At 42.4% G+C, this 14,987-nt stretch overlaps 1 protein-coding gene across 2 annotated transcripts in view; it reads left to right on the plus strand.

Annotated features, from left to right (window-relative positions):
- SYN3 (synapsin III) overlaps window positions 1–14,987 on the plus strand; it is a gene marked incomplete at both ends in the record, with an annotated part of 177,939 nt that overhangs the window by 14,842 nt on the left and 148,110 nt on the right. For both annotated transcript variants that reach the window (XM_080346313.1, XM_080346314.1), the window contains one exon: window positions 10,915–11,006. In XM_080346313.1, the coding sequence (XP_080202439.1) occupies window positions 10,915–11,006 (92 nt within the window). The remainder of the gene's footprint in view (window positions 1–10,914; window positions 11,007–14,987) is intronic.

Here is a 14,987-nt window from a genome sequence, read left to right on the forward strand (position 1 = left end):
TGGTGCAGTGTCTGTGAAAATGAAGTCTCAGTATTGACTGAGACTTCGGATGCTGTTGTCAAAGGAGAAGTGATTCTTAATAATCATCTGCAGGTTCCTAACTTGAAAGCAGGCATATGAAGAGAGAGATGTAGAGATGAGCTGATGATTCTGAGGGCATCATACGCTTGTTTTATACTCATCTGAGCTATAAAAGTGCTTGGATGGATAAGGAAAGTTGATGAATGTTGTTTGAATGACTGGATATTTTGTGTGTTTATAAAGCTGTAGATCCTGCATCTCATGTGTGTGCATGCGTATAGAAGTATTAATGCAGTGGTTTTGAAGACTTTCTCAGGACCCATTGCCTCTGATGAGATGTTTCTTCTCTTTTCAAAAGGATGCTGTCCAGTTACCTAGGACTACACATGAGCACACTTATTCTGATCATATTCTGTGTCTGGAACAGAAAAGTTAGCAAGTCATTTTTTGCAGCTGTGGTACTATGAACACTTCATTTTCCTCTTTTTATTGGTATCAGACTTGTCAGCACTGGGTGGTATTACCAAGAACAATTATCACTTGCACTTCTTTATCAAAGTCTTTATTTTGCTGGCTGTCTCAATAAATGTCCTAAAAGAGAATAGAAAAAAAAAAAAATCACACTTCTCCCATAGAAGCATGGAATCAAATAATAATTCAGATTTGCCCTTCAAATCTCTGATCCAACCCACTCCACTATTCAAAGCAGGGTCAGCTTCAAAGCTAGATCTGGTACTCTTCAAAAGGACCTGTTAATTCTTTCCTAAACCTCCAGTCTCTGCCTTTCCCCTCATAGTCCTTCTTAAATCTTATTGCACTTGAGCTCCTTATAAAGAACTACCTTCAAATGGCTGGCGAGTGGATAAGGACCGAAGTGGACTCTTGATCTCTGATGAGTTAGACCCAGTAATGACCCTCGTCGTCATCAGTAGGTAGCTTATTTCATTTCCCCAAGGACTTTTTCAGGGTGACTCTCCCAGTCTATCTCTTGAAAGCCTTTACATAGGCTTAATTTCCATGTTTGAGAAGAGGCACCAAATTGCTCCAAGCAGAGACCTAAAGGCTGGCATGACTCTGGGGAGGCATGACTCTGGAGATGACCATTGCCAGACCCCTTGCTGCCTTCTTTGAAGACTCAGCACAGTGACTGCAGCATCGCCCAAGGGAATGAAGTGCTCACTGGTGGGTAGGAGAGTCAAGGAACAATAAACAAGGGCCTTGGCCCCTTCCCGTTGCCCTCTCCCTGCCCCTCAGATCAGGCAATTAAGACTTCATGTAGTGGGCAGGGAACTGCTCTTGACTCCCCCAGAGTTGGAATCAGAAGGGATGATCACTTTCCCCAGCTGGATCCACTGTCTATCAAGGGAAACAGAAGCTGCATTGTCAAGGGCAGTCCTCAAATCTGACCTCAGGCCCCTCCACATATCACAGAGGCCAAGAAAGGGGCATTTATTTCTTCAAACTCTGACTTTTTTTCCTTTCGTTTTTGCCCATCCATCCTTGCTCAGTATTTCTTGATATTTACTTTTCATTCATTGTTCCTTCCCTGATTATCTAGTGCCTTCCTTGCTTCTACATCCTCTTCTTCAAGCACAATCCAGGAGCCTAAATTGTTGTGGAACAGGTCCCCTGAGGCTGAATGAGGACCCTCTTGACCTGACAAATGTTTTTCCACCATTTTATTACAGAAAAAAAAAAAAAAATCAGCAAAGAACTGTGTTTGCCACCCTGGTCCATATGTAACTCTTCTGAGTTCCCAGCTCACCAGTCTTCACTACTATAAGTGTCCTGTGAGCAGCACACAGACTGTGCCATGGTGCACAAGCCCTATCCTGGCTGTTCAGTTCTGAATAAACTCTTCCTCAGGTCAAGTTTGTCTCTTGGGGACCTCTTGAGACACTTGGTCTGCTCCATAAGTTCACCTAGTTTTTCTGTTTTCCGTTTGGTCCTGCTTCAGATATCCACACATTATTGACTCAGAAATATAGTTTGCCTTAGGAAATTTTTTTATGTTTTATAGGAAAAAAATACTTTTGACCTGGAAAAAAAAAAAAAAAAAGTTTGAATGGCAGAAAGCAGTGAAAGGAAATATTCAAATGTTAAATATGCTTGAAAAACCACACTGGGAAGAAGTAACTGTTCTGATTTTTCTGACCATGTTAATTTTTTGACCATTCTTCCAGGATGCTCTGTAGCTGATTTAAATCAGAGAAAGAGTTTGCCTTGTTGCTTTTTCTCTTCCTCTTTCCTCTCATCTCTATTACTCTTAATTCTTTCTCAACAAACCATTTCAGCAATCTTTGGGGGAAGGAGGGTAAGATAGTAGGAGACCTTTTTTTTTAAGTCATGACATCACTTATTTGTAATGGAGCAGGAGTGCTGAAAGCAGCACTGTGTCTCCCTCTCTCAGCAGCGGGAAATCACTTATCTAATCTGGTCATACACCCCTACCAGCTCTCTGAGGTGCCTCTCCCCCTTGGCCGTCATCCGAGGAATGCAAGACGTATGTGATCATGCTGCTGTCTCGCTCCGTCTATCCCCCACACCCAACACTGTGGAAGGCACTGACTGATTTCAGCTGAATTGGAGAAACAGGCAGAAGTTTCAAGATACTGAACTTCCACACGAGCTGAATTCGGTTGCTATTAGACACTGGGTAATCTGCAGGGAAGAGACTGTTAAATGCCATCCTGCTGCTCAGAGAGTTGCCTCTGTAAGTCTCAGTTCATGTGAAAATAAGTTTTATGGACTCTCATATAAGGTTTTCTGGTTCTTTAGCATATAAGTGAATGGCGTGACCTTGATACCATGTTCAGTTTTGGGCTCCTCAATACTTTGAGGTGCTGAGCAAATTCAGAGAAGGGCAACAGAGCTGGTGAGGGGTCTGGAACACAAGTCTTACAAGGAGCATCTGAGGGAACTTGGGCTGTTTAGCCTGGAGAAATGGAGGCTGAGGGGAGACCTTATCACTGTCTACAGCTACCTGAAAGGAGGTTGTAGCATGGGGGGTGTTGGTCTCTTCTCCAAAGTAGTGAGTGATAGGTTGAGAGGAATGGCCTCAAGTTGTACCAGGGAAGGTTCAGATTGGATATTAGGAAAAACTTCTTTATGAAAAGGATTGTCAGGCATTGGAACAGTCTGCCCAGGAAGTGGTTCAGTCACCGTCTCTGGAGGTATTTAAAAGACATGTAGGTGAGGATCTTAGGGACGTGGTTTAGTGCTAGTGTTAGATTAACAGTTGGACTCAATCTTGAGTGACTCTTCCAAACAAAATGATTCTGTGATTCTACAATACCACCCTCGAGCCCTTGATCTTCAGCGTGGTCCATTACCACTAGCAAGAGACAAGAGATGCTGTGGGGACCAGCTGGTGTCAGTGAGGAGGATACAGTGTTGTCAAGGATGCTGTGATGGGTACACCCTTTCCAGCCTTTGCTGTCCCCTGTCATTCATTAAAATGACTGTGAGGCCTGACTTAGTTTCCACCTTTGTTTCTCCTCTTCCAATCTTCAGCTTAACACCCCAAACACATTTATTAGTGTGCTTTAGAGGTTGATGGACTTATTGTTGCCTACCCTTGATGAAAGCCTGGGCATGCAATGCCTTTGCCTCCTCCCTGCTGGCTGCTGAGGCAGAGGTGCAGGGCTGAGAGAGATCTGGGGGTGGGAAGCAACTGCAAATGCTCTCCTGCATCAGGGACCCTTCTTCTTGCAAGGCAGTTTGGATTACAGTTTGATTACTTGGATATTTTTCCACTACAAGTCCTTCTCAAGCAATGATAGTCATTCATAGGACTGAATGAAACACTGATCAAAAAGAGAAAATCTGTTTGACCTATTCTTATTAAAACCCTGGTGGTTTAAGTTTTACTTAGTGTGGGTAAACCTCTAAGATTTAAGGAGCAGCTGACTCTAAAAATACTGTCACTGTTTTATACTAAAAATAAGATCCTTAGATGTTGATCTGTGTTGTTGCTTTTACTTGCCCTCTGATTTCTAGCCTTGAGAACTGCAGTGTATACATCTCCAGTTCTTTTCTCCAGAATTACAAATGCTAGAGAAATTATTTTAGAAGTGAAGAATATAGGTTTGATTAAATGGGTTGAAGGCTAAGTTGATCTTAAAGAAGAATCTTAAAGTGCCACAGGAGCTGACCACCTTGCTTTTAGTGTTTCCTGAAGTTAATTTTGCTTTTATCTTCTCAGATCTTCACTGGACAGAGGCCAGGAGGCATTAGGAAACATAGTATGTTCAGAAAGAGGAGGAATTATACAATAGGCCTTATGCTCTATCATATGTTTTCCATCACTAGAGGCAACTGGTAGTAATTCAGCACCCAGCACCTATGACACCTATGAGGGTGTCATACGATTCTGGGGTTTCCCATATAGATCATACCCCAGGTAGGCTTCTCCTTGGGTGTTAGGGATCCCCCATGCACAAGGGGGATACTGCATGGAAGATCATCCCAGCACACCCAAGTACATGCAGAAAAGGGCGGGACAGCTGGAGCTGAGACCTGGGCAACCACAGACCCATCAGACAGACCATGACACTGTGGGCAGTGGCCAGATGAGTGGGACACTTGCCACCTGTCTGGGAGAGGGATGCCCACAAAGCAGGAGATGTGCAGAGCAGGGTCACTGAAATGACCATGGAGACCTGACTTAGGAGGCTAAAAGATTTGAGTTTGTTTATCCTGTGAAAGGCTAAAGGAGACACAGCTGCTTTTAACAAATATGGTGGTTTAAGAAAGGGTTTTGTGAGATGGTGCCTGCAGTAGCAAGGGTTTAAGCCCTATGGCTCTGGTGGGCTTTGCCAGTCCTGTGCCCACATTGACCAGTGAAACCACAGAAGGGTGAGAGAAGAGCACAGACCCAGCAGGCAGGAGCAAGCAGAACATCTTAGAGAGAGTCTGTCACCTTTGGAGTACCTTTCCTTCAGGTATTTCCTAAAGGCATTTTAATCTATTCAGATACATCTTTCCTGGCATTGGCTAATTGATGGTGGAAGGGGGTGAAAAGGGTGAAGGAGGATTGATGAGGTCAGATGGTTCATCCAAATTTTTATTCCTGTTGTTTGTCCACCCGTCTCCTTCCCACTGTTTCCTGCTGTTACGAGGTGAGTCCATCTGTCCGTCTGACATGCATTCTTCTTGCACAGCTCATTCACTTGTTCCTGCTGTCTGGTTTATTTTCAGGGAATGATTATTCAGTGAACTCCTATGTACATGCTTCTGGAAAAGTCTTGTGGTATAGATTATAACTCCGTTGGCAGCATTGTCAGGAAAAAAGTTGTACTTGGCCCTCACAGAAGATAATTGTAATACAAATCATGAATTCCAGCTCCATTGTACTTCCCGTCCTAAAGAGATATTTTCATGAGCAACATAAAGTGGTTCTTTCAAAAGGTAGAGTCTGATAGGCCCATGTGTGATGAGAGGAAAACTAGCTTCTCGTCAACTAACTGTATAATTTTTATTCATTATATGCTTAGGGTTTGGGGTTCTTTTTTCCATCTGAAAGCCTGAAAGCAGTTCAAGAACAGCAACAGCAGTTCTCATAGCTTTGTCACATACAAGCATTCAGAAACCATGAATAAAGGGAACTGGAGAAATAGCAAGAATTACTCAAAAATCATTAATTTCTTAAATAGTATCTCCATTTTTTGTTGGTTTTGTTCTCCATTGACTTTTGGAGGCTTAAAGAATTCCTGCTTTTTACATATTCACACAAAAGTCTAATATAACTTTGTGTCTTCCTTTTAAGTAACAACCAACCAGGGTAGTTTTTAGTTAGGTTGTGGGCATGTGAGAGATTAAAAAGCTCAGTACTTCAAAAAAACCCAATGTGCTTGTCACTAAGCCTGTCTGTTTAAAAAACAAACGAACAAACACACCTTCCATGTCTCCAATACACAAAGCCCAAAGCCTGTGTTACATCCCTATTCCTGCATTACTGTGCCACACTGGAGATAAGCAGACCATTGGCATTTGGTCAAAGAGCAAACTGGGATGCTTTCCTGGGGTTGCCCCTTGACACACAGGGTGAAGTTTAATAAAGACAGCTACCGAATACCAAACTTTTCACAGGATGGTTGAGGCTGGAAGGCACATCTATGTGTCTCCTAGTCTAATATCCTGCTCAGACAAGGTCATCTTGAGCAGAATGCCCAAGACCATAGTCATTAAGGTTATCAGTATCTCAAGGGATAGAGAGTTCAGAGCCTCTCTGGGCAATCTGTTCCAGTATTTGATCACCATTACAGAAAAAAAAGGTATTTTCCTTATGGAATGTAGTGTATTTCAACTTGTGCTCATTGCCATTCTTCCTTTCCCTGGGCACCATCAAGAAAAGTGTGGCTCCATGATCTATACTACCTCCCTTCAAGTTTTTATAGACACTGACAAATCTCCCCCCTTATGTACCAGTCATCAATGGCAAACACACAAGATGGGAAACTGAAAACAAGTCAGTAGCCTGGACAAAGCAATGCAAGGATTACAGCGGATCTCAGTCAGAATATGAGTTAAAAATAATATCACTGTTGCACGTATGACAAATCTATACTGGAATATATGAACAGTAGTATTATATGGAAGTCAAGTGGCCTGATCCTTCCATCTTACTCAACAATGATCAGGTCTCTGCTGAAGGATCATAGTGAGTTTGAGTCAATGACTACTGTGCTGCTAAACATCACCCACAAGAAAACCTGACTAGAATGGGGTTGGTTTTGTCTTGGTAAAAAAGGAAGAAAAAAGGGTAAGTCTTCACAAGAAATCTTCAGCTTCTACAGGAGGAAGTAATGGGCAAAAAAATACAAGCTTTAAAATTAAGCAGGGAGATTTAGTTTGGACATCGGAAAACTTTCTAAGACACATTACCTGAGAAGGTTCCCAATCTGTGGAAGATACAAGAAGGTTATGTAGTATCTGCAAACAATGGGAAAGGTAGAGCTCATCTGGCACAGGAGAGAGACTATGTGATATCTTGAAGCCCTTCCAAGCCAACTTTCTGTTATTCCATGAAAAATGCTTAAAATACAGCTTGAAAATGTGCCTCCCATGAAGCATTTAAAGGTATGATGTCATGATTTAATCCCAGGCAGCAACTAAAGACCACGCAGCCGCTCATTCAGTAACACACCAGTGGGATGGGGGAGAGAATCTGAAGAGTATAAGTGAGAAAACTCATGGGTTGAGATAAAGACAGTTTAATAGGTAAAGTAAAAGCAGCAGCACACACTATCAAAGCAAAACAAGGAATTAATTCACTGCTTCCCATGGGCAGGCAAGTGTTCAGGCATCTCTAGGACAGCAGGGTTCCATCACATGTAATGGTTACCTGTGAAGACTTTCACTGCGAATGTTCCCCGCTTTGCTTTTCCTCCAGCTTTATATATTGAGCATGATGTCGTATGGTATGGAATATCCGTGTGGACAGTTGGGGTCAGTTGTCCCCCTTCCCAGCCTTCTGTGCACCCCCAGCCCACTTGCTGGCAGGGCAGGGTGAGAAGCAGAAAAGGCTTTGACTCTGTGTGAGCACTGCTCGCAGTGACTGAAACATCCCATAAACCCAAAACATAGCCCCGTACTAGCTAGGCTGAAGAAAATGAACTCTGTCCCAGACAAAACCAGCACATATGGCTATCAAGCCAGGCATTTCTACTGTCGCATGATTTAAAATAAGAAAGTCCTCCTTGCTTTATTATCAGGAGAGATTTCTGAATCTGAATTCCTGAAATAGGTATTTTTAACAGAACTATCCTCAAAATATCTGTGGGCAACCTGCCCAATCTAGGCCTCACAGACATACAAAATATTTCTACTCCCATAGTCTGTATTACGTTATTCTTCAAGACAGATCGTGTCACGTTTGTCACACATGGTTCAGTCTTGGGCTAAATGTTTTTGCAGCCACTGGCACCACTGCAAAGCAAGTATAAAACACCATCAGGGTAAGGTAATGCCTTCTTATATTCGATGAATCCTAATGCGAATGACTCCACAAGGCCGCGGGGAGCTGGGCTCTCCTGTTTTATGCATAGTTACCTGTCACTCTATCTGCACAGGCTGCTTTCAAAGCCCTCTTTGTCTGCAAGGTAAACTCAGGCTGGAGATGATCTCAGACTTGAAATTCCAGCCAAAGGAAGTCATCAGGCTACAAAACCCGCAAAGTTAAAAATACAGGGAACGCTGGAAAATCAACAGGAAACAATTTCTGCTGACTGAAGCTTCTTCCAAACGCCAGCTCGCAGTGGCCTGTTGGATGGGACAAACCCGCTACATGAAAGCAGCAACAATCCTTAACTTAGTCCGTGAAATGCCAGGAAAAGATTAGGATTGTTCCTCAGCTGTGGTTGTATTTCTGGATGTTTCGGAGACAGGGTAGAGCTCTGGGTTTGTTGAGTCCCCTGGACCACCTACTCTCCATTCCTCACTCTTTGCCAGGGTGCCCTGGACAATGGTTACCAAAGGGGATTTCTCCCTTTCTTGTGGCTCTTGACATTAGCAAGCCTGAAATTGGTCCTGGCAGTTTGGTATGAAGTACTTACCAGTTCGGGGGATCCCCAGGCCTGTTTGGACTTCAGGTGTCTGAACACAGCTTTGTTTGGTCTGACTGCCTCAGGGACCACCTGTCAGACCAACTTAGTTAGATTGTAAGTGCCAGCTACCAAATGAAGACTGATGATTTTTGCCCCCAGCAAAACAAAGTGTTTAAGCTCTTTAGTACAGAACTCTTATGGAAAAAAGCTATGGAAGAAAAGCATAAAAAATACGAAACACAGACCTAAAACTTCCTTCTCTTGCTCTGGTTTTCACATTAGATGAGGCATCCCTCAGCTGCAGAAGCTGAAGATCCAGCTTAGTAAAGCTCTGCTTTCAGACTGGAACATCTCTGAGGCATATGCAGATGCAAAGGCAGGAAAACCGTCTATCCTTTCATCTCCCTAGTCTATAGAGCCTCTCAAGGCCATGTGTAAGCTAGCAAGCAGGTATGCTGTGTCCAACTTACCTTAACCTGCTGGGAAGCTCACTGGTGGTACCCAGAGCATCTACTCTTAATAAATTCGTTCAAGGTGGACTCCTCCCTCCCTACGTCTGTTGAGGTTGTTTAAATGTATGAAATGCAGAAGCCTTTTAGAGGTATAGATTTTCCTCTCTCTGATTCAGTGTGATCACTGAAGAAGCATGGAAGTGGCCAAGGCAGCAATCTGAACCGCTGCCATTCCCTGTGTGTGTGTGTCTGTGTGTGTATGTGTTTCAAGTAGGATTTATTTCTTGGCAACAGGAATTTTCCCCCTCCTTTCATTGTAATTGAGAGTTACAATGATGTAAGAGCAGGCAAGGGTGTTACATTGAAAAGTTTATGCAGGGCAGCAGACATAAAGTCTTATTACATCATCAGGTCACCAGTCCACAGCCGTTGCTTTAAAATTATGTGGATTTAAGGAAAAAAAAAAAGTTAGAAGTGGTATTTTCATTTGTCATCTGGCTTCTGAGCCTTTACAGGTGCACTAGTTCTCAACTGGCCAGTTTTTTCCATGTGTTCATGAAGATAAAAATCCTTTTTTAAATTTTGGTTGTGTTTTTTTGGTATAAAAGTTGTTCCTGGTGCTATCTTTTGGTTCCAGCTAGTAGAAATGTCAGAAGAAGATTAAATAGTACAAGGTTCTTAACAAAATCACAAGCATTAGCAACACCACCTGAGTACTCTGATGTTAGGTAGCCACTAGTTAGAAGATGATTTTGCTGCTGTCCTGTCTCCATCATACTAAATCTGAAAGAAATGAATTAACAAGAAAGAGGAAAAAAAAAACTGTTTGAAAGGGAGAAGACTAAGTTTTCTGTCTCAGAAAATGAAACTTGTTTATTTATATGCACAGGCACTAATTTAAGATTCTGGGTCTGTACAGCTATGTTTGCATTGTGCTGGAAACGGAGGACTTGCATGGCACAATAGGCTGTTTCCATCTGGGGTCTACTCATTTGCTCAGAAAGGACAGGGTTAGGATTTGGAGCCCAAGACGAGTGCTGACCATCTAATCCTGCCATCCTCCTCCTGCTGAGAGTGGCCTGAGACCATCGAGTCTTGCTGTCACTCCTGTCTGATGGGCAGCAGAACCAGCGGCTACGTGAGGGATTATCACACCTCTCCATCAGTTAATCACTCTGATTTGTGTCTTAACCTTCACTGACACCCACTGCAGTTGTAATCACCTCTGTGCACATTGCCTTTTTCTCCCTGTAGCTTAAATATTCCTTGTCAACCTTTCCAGCCTTGTAAGTCGCACCTCTTTTAAAAGATAGAGTGTTTTAATAATTGGGCAGTACTGTTAATAGCTTATCCAGCTTTACTAACCCTTTAATAGTTAAAATCTTAATAAGTAAACCACATCAGGTGGGTTTCTCTGCTTATCACCTTCCTGCAGCATAATTGGGCTTTTTTGCTATTTAAGGAGGTTTAAATCTTTTCTATTGGGTTTATAACTGGCCAGTGGCACGACAGCCAATTCAGACATAATTCTAAGCGGCGTTTCCAAGTGGAAACTTGGAATTTGAATTCACATGACCTTACCTCTTTTTATTATTATTATTCTTTCCTGTATGTTATTTTCAGCTTGCTCATTCTTAATTCCTTCAATACTTATTACTGCAATAAGCCTAATCTCGTATACTTGTACACCGCAAGTGTGGGAACCGTAAATACTTCTGCAGTCTCTCCAGGGCAAATCAGCTGTAATTAGATCTCCCGTTGCCTCATAGAAACAAAAAATTTAAAAGGAAAATAAGGAAAGGCACACTCCAGCTGAAGACTCTTCTGCATCTGTGTCTGTGTATTTGTGTCTCTGTAGTCCTCAAGTAACGCTCTGTCCTTTTGTTCTGCTCCAGGCTGAGTTCTCCGAGCTGAACCTGGCTGCTTATGTCATGGGTGGCTGCATGGTGGACATGCAGGTCATGAGGAATGGCACCAAGGTGGTAAGGTGAGAAACACCAGCTTTTCTTGAAAATTTGGCTTCCTGAAGCAATGTTGGGGCAAGCAGGATGACCTCAGGGTCTGAATGGTATCTGAACTAAGGCGACACAGCCCTGTCAAGGTTTCCTGGAAGCTGTGGAAAGACTGACCTGACTCTGGTGGTTTTATATCAGGTCTCAGTTGCACATTATGATGTACAATCATTGTTTCCAGTCCAGACCCTTCAGGCAACCACAAGTCCCTCCTTTTCAGGTTCTTTTTAGCCTCAAGCTTCTAAAGAAAAGTGACAATGGATCTTCCTTTCCCTTGATTTTTCTCTGCTTCTGTGTCAACTAACCTTTATTGTAAACAGTGGTTTGCGTTTATCAGCCTGCCTGTATTAGGTCCTGATCCCAGTAGACAAAGCCTTTCCGTGATCATGATCCTTGCAGCCTGGTTTGCTTCAAAAATACTACTTTTTTTTGCCAGAGATTCCTAATACTCTGGCCTTGCCCTGTGGTATGTCTCAGAGGTAATACCGTATCTCTGTTTGATGGCATTGCTCGCCTTTTTTCTGCCATCAGAGTGCTTGCTATTTGGAGTTAAACATTCTTACTGGTGCTATACAAAGAGCAATGTGTTATATCTGTGTATGATACTAAAATGCCTCTGTTTACACAGCCTTGATAGTTATTACTTTTCACCCTTTTATTCCCAAGCCTACATCTTTATGAGTTTGTCGTTACAACTTCCGACTCCACATTTCGTCTTTGACACAGTAGATTGTCTTTGTTCGTGTTGAAATCTCATTGCTATTCCCAATCTGTCTTTCCAACCTTCCAACCTCTCTACTTATTTCTGTACAATTCCTTTGTGTTTTTCAGTGTACACCTTGTCTCTGAGTATAACATTGTTCACACATTTAATCAATGCTTTTGTCTGTTTGCTTCTAGTTCAGACATAGAGACACACAATGTAGCATGCAGGAATATTTTTGAAAGGGAGTATTAGAACAGCTGAAAAACAGTGATTTTGAGAATTCTAGCCTCAGTTTAATTTCTCAAGACATAATTTCCAGTCCAAACGGTGCAAAGCAATACTTGTCACTGTCAATTAGCTATGACTATGGTCCATCAATCCATTTCAAGTCTTGACAGCTCTTACTATATTGGCAAGTCTCTATTTGTTCTTTGGTACAATTTCACAAGTCTCTGCTAAAAACTTTAAAGGTTGAGTCTGTTATATCCATTTACTTTCTGTCATCCCACAAAGTGTATGTCCTGTGAACCAGCTGCTGGAGCATCCATCAGACAGTGTGCCATGCTAATGCACTCTTGTGTTCACTTGCTCACAGCACTGGAAGGTTTCCCAAGAACCATTTCCTAGGTTGATCACATACTCATTTTCCTTCCCATGCCTTTCCTCTCAAAGCCATTCATGCGTCTGGCAGAAAGATCTTGAGCTATTAAACTGAAATTGAAGACAAAATTTATTTCACAAGAGTGTCTGGGGCATTGTGTTCATATTTCTGCTTGCAGTAAATACACAGGTATTCACAGCTAGCGTTTTTGCATGGCTATTTTATTGTGAAAATGTGTGTTTTTATGAGTGGCATTAGTTCAGCTTTTTTTGTTTTCTTCTATGCATGTTTAAGGACACATGCATTTGTGTGGTGGGAGGTGAATTTGGCAAATAAGTACTTGTCTGGATACCCAATATACATGGTATGTGTTTTCCACGGTTTGTTACAGTCCTTACAAGCCCTAGGCATTTGTTTACAGCCTGTGCTGATGTGCCCCTGTCCTGCCATCTCCACAAACTTAAGAGCTCAGGCCAGCCAACTTCCACAGCCACTCCTACCAATACCTCAGAAGTTACAGAAATAAAAATTCTTCTTCACTTTAGAAGGTGAATTACGGAATTTACTGCTACTGAGCTGTGTGGGGGCCCCTCAGTTCATCCACATGGGTGCAGCTTGCTTCTCACTCACCCCAAGTCCCCCTGTCCTGCCCACAGCCATGTCCTGCATGACCACAGACACCTCTCAAGGTGCCCAGCCACATGAAGATGCCAAGGGGAACACCCTCCACTCACATGTGTGCATCAGCTCTCCTGATGATGATGCAATCATATGCATCTTTTTTCCATCATGCATTAGGCCTCTGTTAATTATTAAGCAAAATAGTCACAAGTCAGAATGTTTCTAGATGGTGAGATAGTCATCATGGTTTTTGAATACTCAAAGTCCTTGGAAATCCCATCAGCAAGTTACAGGAAGGAAATACAGCAGCATCTTGCTAACAGGCAGATCTGATGTTCCCCTGCTGCAGGAGTCCTGGCTTCTTCACACTCCTCTTCAATGCAAAGGCAACAGATCATGGCCGTTTAGTTGAAAGACAATTAATATAATACAGAGGATTTAAAATTAGTTAAATAATAAATGTTTCTGACAACAAAAACAATCATAATAAAGAAACCACTGGGCTATTCTCTCCAGTTTGAAATTAAGTTAATTGATAAACTATCTAACAATGTATTAGACTATTAAATTCTGTCATTTTGCAGGAGGTCTCATAGTTATTTCTTTAAACATCCTATTGCATGTTTAAATCAAAGCTCTGTCTTTGCTGATTCCTTGATCCTTCTGACACCTTGTAGTTAGGGCATTCTTTCTGACCCTGTGCCAACTGATTTGAACTGCACTAGGAAAAAGTTGTGGTTGTTTCACCTGGAAGATAAATCCCCTAATGACAAGGTATAGCAGTCAGGGAGCCCTACACTTGCCACTTGCCTTGGGCAAATTAAAAAAAAAAAAAGAGCTTTAGAAACTTTATTGACTTTATTGTTAACTAAAGACAGCAAGGAACTGGAAGTATACAGACCTCCATGACTACTTACTTGCGTATCTTGAAACAAGTAGGTACAAGTAAGCTGGCAAACAACATAACTGTAGCCAGGCATTACTTTGCTTGCCTGATTTTTAAAACACATATGGCGTCCAGAGCTTAATTTTACAGTAACAGAATTCTGGGTCTCCACCTCCTCTTTTTTAGCTACTAAGTTCTGCACATCTGTAGGATGGGGCGAGGGATTTGATCATCTCAGCGAAATATGCTGCTGGAGAGAGAGACCATCATCTAACAAACCTAAAAAACTGCATGTGGCATGGCATTGTGGTGGCTCCATCAACCTATTCAGCACATTTGCTTCAGAGTTAGAAGAACTCTGGCATATCTTGTGCAGTCTCTTTCCTATTTCAGTGCCCTGTAACACATAGCCTGACTAAGGACAGTGCATGGGGATGAGCTGGGCACCAGGAGCAGTGTTGGGCTCAGCCACGGCTGGCAGGGGTGAATCAAACACACATCGGTTCTTGTTACACCAGCACTTCTTTGGGTACAATTGGCACCAGAGCTTACCCAGTGAAAAGGTAAATATGGGAGGCAGGAGGTGGCACTTATCCCAAAAGATCCATCACCAACTTAGACATAGCAACCCATTTAACCGAGGAAAGGAATCATTTCTGGGTGCAAAAGCTGGACGACTAAGCAGTTTGAAAAAACACATATGTGGGCTGACACCTGCTTTTAAATTACCCAGGTGGATTCTTCATCCTCCTTGCAGAGTATCCACAATTTCCTTTTGCACAGGTCTACACACACAGTGAACTGTCTGGAGTCTAATTTACCGTAGAAAGCTCTTGGGCTTTGTGACCTCTGCTGGGGTTAGATGTAAGGAATAGGCTTTTCATTTTCACTTTTCTTCAGTTCTCTGAAGGGCTCTTCATACCAATGTTTCCACAGTGCAAAGAGGCTGTCAGTGCTGGCACTGCACCCATCCTGAGCTCCATTTATGCTTTCAGGATATTATAGAAGTGTCTTAGTATAAATGAGAATTTGGGCTGTCTCTATTTCTGACAACTCTTAGACTCCCAAACTATGATCTCAGCCTCTGCATTAGATTAAATGCAGTTCTGTGTTTGCCTTTTGGGCTTTGCAAGCCTTCAGCT

Source organism: Nesoenas mayeri, assembly GCF_963082525.1.
Source record: "Nesoenas mayeri genome assembly, chromosome: 1".
Taxonomy (NCBI): Eukaryota; Metazoa; Chordata; class Aves; order Columbiformes; family Columbidae; genus Nesoenas; species Nesoenas mayeri.